At 40.5% G+C, this 9,550-nt stretch overlaps 1 protein-coding gene across 1 annotated transcript in view; it reads left to right on the forward strand.

The window, feature by feature from the left end:
• SYN2 (synapsin II) overlaps positions 1–9,550 on the forward strand; it is a 273,091-nt gene that overhangs the window by 193,992 nt on the left and 69,549 nt on the right. The window contains exon 5 of the mRNA XM_003762453.4: positions 6,906–6,995. Within this exon, the coding sequence (XP_003762501.3) occupies positions 6,906–6,995 (90 nt within the window). The remainder of the gene's footprint in view (positions 1–6,905; positions 6,996–9,550) is intronic.

Raw genomic sequence — 9,550 nt, forward strand, 5'->3', positions numbered from 1 at the left:
GTTAAATATTTTGTAATTCACTTGGCTGAAATGGCCATAGGAACATAGATTTAGCCTCCAAAGTTCTGTAGCCAGAGATACAATGTCCCACTCTTCACCACCTGGGCCAATAGAGGATTGCTCTAAATTTATAAATTTAGTCTAAGTACCAGCCTTGCCTTCTCTGGAGCCATTTTTATAATCAGACTTAAACACTTAGGGAGGAAGACTCTTGGATCCCAGGGCCTAGAAGGCAGCTGTTTTTAGTGAAAAAGGGTGGGGGTGGGGGTCTCAAGTCGGCTGAAGCTATGCTGAAGAATGGGGTGTCGGGTCTTTCCCAACCGGTTCAGCTGGAGATGTGGAAAGCTGGGCTCTCAGTTGGCCCAGGTTCATGAATTCTGTTCCTGTAGGCTAAGCCCTTTGGCTCCTCAGCTCAGGCTCTGAAGGAAACACCTGTCCCTAATCACATATTTCTTCCCATTCTTTCCTGGACTGCAAAATCAGATTGCAATTATTATTGGTGAGTCTTGCCAAATCCTATATCCCACAAGTCAGTCGTGATGGGCTGAATCTGCCTGGATTTCAGATACTTGGGGAAAGCACGGCTGCTACTCTTCGGCCAGCTGCAAACAAGCTGCTCTGCCCTTCTTCATGTCCAAGCTATTAACCTGAATCCCTCAACTTTTCTGTGAAAGAGAGAGAGAGAGAGAGAGAGAGAGAGAGAGAGAGAGAGAGAGAGAGAGAGAGAGAGAGAGAGAAAGAGAGAGAGGAGAGAAAAGGAGGGAGAGAGAGAGGAAAGAGAGAAGGAGAGAGAGAAAAGAGAGAGAGAGGAAGGGGGAGGGGGAGAGGGAGAGAGAGATTCAGACTTCTTCAAAGATTAACTCGAAAGTTCCACTTCCTCTATGAGACTTTTCTAGATCACATAAGTTGTTAGTGTTCTTCTCCAAATTACCTTCATGTGTAGCAGGGTTACTTCAACTTCATTTGTTACTTGACTTTTTCCCATATTTAATCTTATTAGCCCAAATTCTACGGTAATCCAAGGGTATGCTTGTATATTTCCTTATGAATTAATAAACATTTTATATGTCTCTCCATTAATCAATTAAGCTCAGAGCCTTTACCACACTTCATCAAATATTAATATTTTCTTATTATATTACTATACTACACTATTATATTTTAATAAACTGAAGAAATCGTCTTTCTTTATACTTTTATCCCTGTATTAGATTCTTTTGTCTCCTGGGAAAAAATAAAGTTTTAAAATGACTGAAAACATATTAACAATGAAATCCATAATAAAATAAAGACAAATAATTACTTGCAGTATTTTAGCTGTGAGAAACCATTACCACCAATTATCACAATTAAGGCAGTTGATCTCTTCCCTGCTTCTGCAAATACAATTCCATCATTTCCAAAGTCTCTTTTTACTAATTCTTTTCACATAAAGATATTAGACCTTCCTATCTTTTTTTCCTCTGTCCTCTCTAACTTCTTTCCAAACATAAAACTCCAGGAGAAGTCTCATTTTCTCTTTATCCTTCACTCTCATTAACCTCTTTAAAGAGTCATTCTTCATAAATTTTCTGTTTTCTCATGAAAATAACATTTCAAATAGCTCTTACAACAAAGTTTTTGAGCACTTTGTTTCTCTCTGCTTTCTCTGTAGTTTCTCCCATAGATCCTCAGAGAACAATGTTAAACTCACAGATTCTCTCTTTGACTCGATAGGGAGAAGCATCTCATAGAACGACAATTGAAACATTAACATTTAGCAGTTCTTTAGCCACCATACTCTGTTTGGGGAAGGATTTTTAAACACGGATTACACTTGTATTCAGATAGTTAGGTGACCCAGTGGATTAGCTGACTTCAGACCCAGCACTTTATCCCCTGCTTCATCTAGCTGCCCTACCTGGGGCACAGTAGGAGCTTAATAAATTTTGTCCCTTTCTTGCCCTTCTCTCCCAAAATGGAGGATAGATTAGAAAGAAGAGAGATTGGAAGGACCAATTGGAAAGTTACTATCATAGTCTTTGCAAAAAGTGATAGTAGTGATATGTGAATGGAGAGAAGGGGATAGATTTATCAGATATATCAGAAGTAAAACTGAAAATACTTGCAACTGATTGGATATGAAGGATGAAGGAAAGAGAAGAGTCATTGTTGTCTCTTCCTCAGCCCAAGATGGTTGATAAGGATTAGAAAAATGGAGAGATGGATGGATGGATGTCAATCCATCCAACAGGTATTTATTAAGCACTTACTATGTACCTAAAGCCTTGTGTGCTAGGTTCTGGGAGCATTCAAACACATATGGAAAACATTCCCTGATCTCAGGAGCTTATGTTCTGCTAGGAAGTTTCCATGGTAACAGATACTCTATCAATCATCTTTTCAGGATGCTGTTCCTGAATCTCTTGCTTGAATAAGTAGAACATAAGCTGATTGCGGGCAGGGACCATTTTCTTTTTGTCTTATATTCCTAACAGTACCCAGCACATAGTGGGTTCCTAATAAATCCTTGTTAATTGATACATTTTACAGAGAGCCATGTTCTTAAAATGTCTTGTTTCCTTTCTCCTCTGGTTGAGATTTCCAGAGGGCTGGATCTTAACCCAATATAAATCTATTTTAATCCCATTTGTCTGTTTTTAGGGTTAAAATCAGAGTGTGCTTAGAAATCATTTAGATTTACCCCCTTTTTTCACAAACGAGGGAACGAAGCCCAGTGGCTTCTGTTCAGGGGTCTACTGAACTGTGGACTGGTCAGTGACTACACAGTATCCAGTGGGGTTCAGAATCCCTGGTTTCCTGACGCTACAGTATCCAGTGCTTCTACTATGTTTCACTGAAAGGCTGATGATTTTAGTCTCCTTATCCAGTTGCAATGAGGTTGTAGAAGCCCGCATTTAAACTCTATGGAGTTTGGGTCTTTTTTTTTTTTTTTTTTTAAGTCCTTTGTCACAATGGCATGGGAGAAAGAGCCTTGGATTTGAAATCGGTAGACTTTGTTAGAAATCTCAGCTCTGCCACCTAAGACCTCTGTGACCGAACCACTTTGGACTTTAGTTTCCTCACCTGTAAAATGGGAATAATAGCATCTGCTATGCTCACTCACCAAGATTGTTAAGAAGACAAAATATGTGAAACTCACTTTGGCAACCTCACAGTGCTTCCCAATAAATATAAAGTAGTTATTTCTATTATTACTATAGCAGATGCTGATCTGTGGCTCTCTGGCATTCTGTGCCCTTGGATGAAACATCTCCTTGTGCCTCAGTTTCCTCTCCTGTAATTTAAAGGGCTATGACTAGAGGACCTCTGCAGTTCTAAAATTTCTCAGGTCTCTCTAGCACTAATTCTGCATGTGATGTTAATTAGAACTGTCCCCAAATGCAGAAGGCCTTGTACTGGCTTCTTCCCACCCACCCTTCTCCCTGGAGAGTCCTGGCCCTTCCCAGGCTGCCCTCTGCCCCTTGCCTTGCTCCTGAAGCACTGTTGCCCTCTGGCTTCCTTTCCTACCCCACCCCCGTGTTTCCCAAGATTGTGCTCTCCCTGCACAAGCCCAACCACAGAAAAGAAGGTGCTTTTTTTGGTCTATCCTATGATGCTCTCCTTGTGTCCCCCATGCCCTTAACATGTCCTCCTAGTTATCATGGTGACTCCTGGGGTCTCTTAAAGGGGCTGCGCGCTTCCCACCGGAGTAGGGGAGGCTGGAATGCAGCGGCATATGCCCCTGGTCCCTCATCCACCTTCCCGGACCTATGCCGGCCAGGTCCCAGGAGCAGGCTTCCCCCGCCCTGTAAGGTGCCATGCCTGGGACCGGGTGAGAGTTCAGTCTCCCATTCACAACCTCCTAGTATTGCCTTTGGCACGGGATTGGAACAGCAGGGAAGGCTGGACGGACACCAAGTTCTCCAGTTAGCCATGCTAAGCTCCCACACTAAAGCATTTTATGTATTTTCTTCTTCCTGTTGATGGGAGTGGACAGTTCAAGGAGTGCTGGTTCTTCTTTTTGCTGTTGACCTTGGCACACATCTCCCCACTTTCTTTCCTCTGTCCGTACTGCCCGGCGTGAGGGGCAAAGGGAGGCCGGGGGTCAGAGATCACCAGAGTCAGGCACAAGGCGACTGCCCTTTTCTCCCATAAAGAAGGACTGGAAACAGAGAGGAGGAGGAGGAGGAGGAGGACCAAAGGCAAACTTTTCTGCCTCCAACGTTTGTTGCAAATGGTGTTTTTAAACAGTGAAAGTATAGGAAAGCAGCTGGTTCCTTCAGCATGGTACTACAGGAAAATTCCCTGCATTTGGGATTGGAGGTTCAAGTTCCAGCTCTGCCACACACAACATGGGTGACCTTAGGCAAACGTGGTCACTGCCTTTGGTGTCAGTCTTCTCCTGTGGAAAGCAAGGGGATTAGGTCACATGACTAAGATGTCTTCCACTTCTAAATCTTCTCCTTTCTATCCTTCCTTCTCTCCTTCCCTTCTCCCTTCTTTCCCTCTCTTTTTCATCTGTTCCTCCTTCTTTCTTCTTTTTCCTCTTCTCTTCCCTTCCCTACTCCATCCTTCCTTCCTCTTTTGTCTCCCTTTCCACTCTTCCTTCCTTCTTTCCTTCCTTTCCTCCCTTGCTCCTTTCCTTCCTTCTTTTTTTCTCTTTTCTTCTTTCCATTCCTTCTTTTCTCCCTTCTTCTCTTCCTTCCCTCCTTTCCTTTTTTCTTTCTCTCCTTTGTTCCTTTCCTTCTTCTTTTCTCCTCTCATTCCTTTATTTTTTCTTTCTTTTCTTCTTTTCATCCCTTCTTTTCTTCTTTCCTTCCTCTCTTTCTTTCTCTTTCCTTTCTTCCCTCCCTCCCTCTCTTCTTTCCCTCCTTTCTTCCTTTCCTTCCTTCCTTCTTTCCTTTCTTCTTTCTATCCCTTATTCCCTCTCTTCTTTCCTCCCTCCCTGCCTTCCTGCCTTCCCATTTGCTAATAGTTTTATCATTAGTCATCATCACTATATAATGTTTGGTATATGTTTAGATTAATGGACCCCTTGGATGTGTCCATTGGACTAGCTCCTCAGAGGTTCCCAGCCCACAGTTTAGGAACTACTGATGCAGATGTTGATGGCAGATTTGAGCATGATGAAAGCTATACTATTGAAAGCTCACTCTAGGTTTGTGTGCCTGGTGGATTGGGATAGAAAGAGACTAGGAGCAGGAAAACTAGTTAGAACGTTATTGAAAGTGGAGCTTATGATGATGGAAAGAATGGGAAGATAACACGAAAGACTTGCCAGGACTTGGTGACTGACTAGAATGGTCTATTCACTTTTCTCTCTCCAAACCTACCCATTCTTTGGAGCCCAACATAAATCATGCCTTCCCCATGAAGCCTTTCTTCATTAACCATCCTATTCACCTTAGCTTACATTAATATCTTCTCTCTCTGATCTCCTAGCATCTTTAATGTCTGTAGTGCTGGATTTGAAGACAGAGGATTTTAGCTTAGAAATCTCTACCCTTTATGACCTAGGTGATTTGGAATAAATTACTTTATATTTCTGGGCCTCAGTTCCCTCATCCATGAAATGTAGATATTAAACTAGATGATATCTAATATCCCTTCCCACCTCTATAATAGTGAATGGGCTATAGCCTTCATACACTTACTTCTATGTGATGTTCCCCCCACCTCATAAATGTGAACTCATTTAAGGAAGGGACTCCTTCTTCCTTTTTTATCTTTATAACCCTAGTTCCTACTACCTTTAGGGTATTTACTTAATAAATACTTACTGGATTTAAACCAGACACAGCATTTACTTACCTTGTGTCACTGATCTTACCAAATGATTTTCCTTACAGGTCTGACCATGACATAATAAACTCCTGTGGTTCTTTGTCACCTCTAAGGGTCAAATATAAAATCTTGTGTCACTGATCTTACCAAATGATTTTCCTTACAGGTCTGACCATGACACCCTTTACAAAATGAACTCCTGTGATTCTCTGTCACTTCTAAGGGTCAAATATAAAATCTTCTGTTTTGCCATTAAAACCCTTCCTAGACTTGCCCCTTTGTATTTCTCCATTTTTCTTACTCTTTTGTCCCCTATACAAATTCTACTAATCAGCTACAGTGGCTTTCTTCATGTTCTCTCTCTCTCTCTCTCTCTCTCTCTCTCTCTCTCTCTCTCTCTCTCTCTCTCTCTTTGTGTGTGTGTGATATATATATATATATATATATATATATATATATATGTTTTTTTAAATGTGAGCTCCTTGAGGCAGGCATCATGGGGTTTTTTTTGAATGAGTTTTTTTGTTTTGTTTTGTTTTGCCTTTAGTTGTATCCCAAGTCCTTAGCACAGTGCCTGGAATATAGTAAGTGCTTAATAAATAGTTGTTGATTAGCTGACTTCATTTATTTTTTCCATGCCTTAATTTTCCTATTAGATGGTAAATTCTTTGAGAACAATGACCCTATCTAACTAGCAGCTAGGTGGCACAGTGGGTAGAATATCAATCTTGAAGGAAGACACAGCTCCCTGAATACATATCTGACCTCAAACACCAGCTGTGTATGTTTAACCCTGTCTACCCCAGTTTTCTCATCTGTAAAATGCACTGCAGAACTGCCACAGTATCTTTGCTAAGAAAAACCCAAATGGAGACATAAAGAGTCAGACATGACTAAAAAAACAACTGAATAACTACAAGTCCTGTTTTACTACACCATTACATCCCCAGGACCTAGAAGGAGTGTCTCTACAGAGCAGTCACACAATAAATATTTGTTGATTTATTGACTGATTTTCAGATTAACTGGAACTGAAGAAGTTGGTCCTGGAACTGAGAAGGAGGAAGGGGGGGGTCAATTGAGCTGCTCAAGGGGTACTCTCCTCCTTAGTGGTTTTATATGTTTGTTTTCTTTTGCAGTTTGCCCAACTGGTGGCCATCTACAAGAATCTAGGAGGAGAGAAATTTCCTCTCATTGAACAGACATTCTACCCCAACCACAAAGAGATGGTAAGTGATAGGGAAGACTCTTGGCTGAGAGTGGAGGGGGGGGATAGTAAATGTACTTGAGGCACAAATAAGTCCATTGGTGATGGACTGAATTTAACTGTGGAAAGAGAAGCACAAAACTTAATTGTTTTAGATGCTTAGTTTTAGTTTACTGTCTGCTACCAGCCATCAACATGCTGAGATGAAATGAGACAGAAGAAAGAAAACACATTATCAGAGAATGTAACCAGAGTCCTTTTTTGGGGAGGGGGAAATTCCTGTATCTAGCAAAATTCTTGGCGCTTAGTAGGTATTCAATAAATGCTTTTTAAATAAATGGATGAAATTAACAGATAAGACCTGGACTGGGAAGCAGAAAATTTGGATTCTATTACAGGTGTTACATTAGGAAAATAACATCATTATTCAATTTCTTGATATGTCTAGGGATGATAATAATACCTAGGTCACAAAGTAAGCCCAAATATCAAATAAAATTATCACATACGTGTCTCTATTGCTTTAGTTATTATACCTTGCTTTATTCACACCATTATTATTTAACTCCATTTGACAGATGAAAAAAAAATGAGATTTGGTGAGGTAAACAACTTGCCTGATATTATGTAGTAACTAGACAATTAGGTAGCATAGTGATAAAGTACTAGGTCTGGAGTCAAATCTAGCCTTATACACTTACCAAAGAATGTCCTTGGGCAAGTCACTTATTGGCATTCTAAGCAATTCTCAAAGACTGTAAGTTGTAGAGAAGGTGTCAAATTGAGGTGAAGGGAATTTCCTCACTTAAGAACTTTCTGTATCAGTAAAATTGCAGATTCAGTCCCTACATCTCTCTCAATGTGCAAGACACTTTGTTGCAAAGAATAAAGCAAAATGGTTCATCATCACTCAAGAAATGTAAGATGGCATTCTTATTGTCATGATGATGATACATCTGGTTCTTCTGGTCATCCCCCACTTTCCACAGACTGTCCTTCCATGAGGCTACCTTAGGATACATGTAAGGGAACAATGTGGGATAACTCGGTGGAATTGTAACCTGTGCTACAATGGAAACAACCCCAACTGCATCTAGAATCAGAAGACTTGGATTTAAATCTTTGATTTACCACTTAGTCTGTGCATGATCTTGGGCAAATTATACCCACTTCTCTGGGTCTCAGTTGAATTTCATCATCTGTAGAATGAAGTGGTTAGCTGAATGGCCTCTAAGGTCCCTTCTAAAGCTATTATCTAGATTCAATCTAGACTTTTTCTCCCTGATAATTATGTGTTCAAATCCCTTTCTCCTTCCCCTTAATTTAAAATGCTAGAAGGCCTCTTGAGAAGTTTTGTCTCTGACAGGACCTGCATCCACATAAAAGTCTTGATTTTCTTGAACAGGGATTGGCAACTTTTAAAAAATAGTATGGCCTGATTATTGTCTTCTTTAGGGCCCGGTGAATATATGTGGAAAGGTTTAAAGGAAAGCTTTGTGTGTGAGCAGTGCAAAGGCATAGTTCTTAGTTGATATCAATTCTTGACTCTTAAAGATGGTTTGGGATGTGGGGAGAAAAATAGAGGAAATTGGTTGTTTTGAACAAAATGGTTGTCATGCTGGGGAAAATTTTGTATCAGATCACTAGAGATACATGCTGCCTCCAATCTTAATAAATTCAGCTCAACTCTGCTTCTCCATTATCCTGGTCACATGAATATTTCTGAGAATGACTGGATCAGACTCATGTTAGCAAAGGAATTAAAGCTATCACAGTCATCTATCATCGTACACCCTACTTCTGCTTCTTGGAATAAGTATGTGGAATAGGGGATAGGCAGCTGAACTTGAGATCAGGAAGACCTGTTTTCACTTGCTACTTTTACAAACATGGACAAGTCACTTTTTATCACCCTGGACTTCAGTTTTATCATCCATAAAATGAGAAGAATAATAACAGCAACACCAACTTGTGAAAAAAAATCAACTCATTTCTTCCAAGGAGAGGAAACTTTGAGGGAAGCAGCATAATAATATGATGGAAGAAGAGCTGACTTTGGAGATAGAAGGTGGGTTCAGAGATAGAAGGTGGGTTCACATCTTGAGTTTATCTCTTACTATCCATGTGACTTCAGACAAGTCACTTTCTCTGGGACTCAGTTTGCTCATCTATAAAATGGAGAGAAGATTGCCTTTAGGGTCTCTTGTAGGTCCAAATCTTTGATTCTATAGGTAGCTCTAAGTCAGCTCTCCACTTAGCTGCAAGTCTTTCTTCATGTTTTGTTTACAGTAAGCACATTGTTTGATACCCATAAGTTTCTCCAACAGTATCCCCACTCATTGATCAACAGGCAAGACTCTCATGTTTAGAGGACCAACAACCAAGTTCAAGCATATAGATGGCTTCAAAACTGATTCTTAGTCCCTCTCCGCCCCCACCATAGACACAAGACTTCAGACATCCAGGACTGAGGAACATTTAAGATTTTTCTTTGTTTCATGAGTTGCCACAACCAACAAAATGAATATCAAGTGGCCAGATTCCTGGTGAAGAATCTCTCTGCATCAAGAAGACTGT

The sequence above is a fragment of the Sarcophilus harrisii genome, chromosome 1 (assembly GCF_902635505.1).
Source record: "Sarcophilus harrisii chromosome 1, mSarHar1.11, whole genome shotgun sequence".
Classification (NCBI taxonomy): domain Eukaryota; kingdom Metazoa; phylum Chordata; class Mammalia; order Dasyuromorphia; family Dasyuridae; genus Sarcophilus; species Sarcophilus harrisii.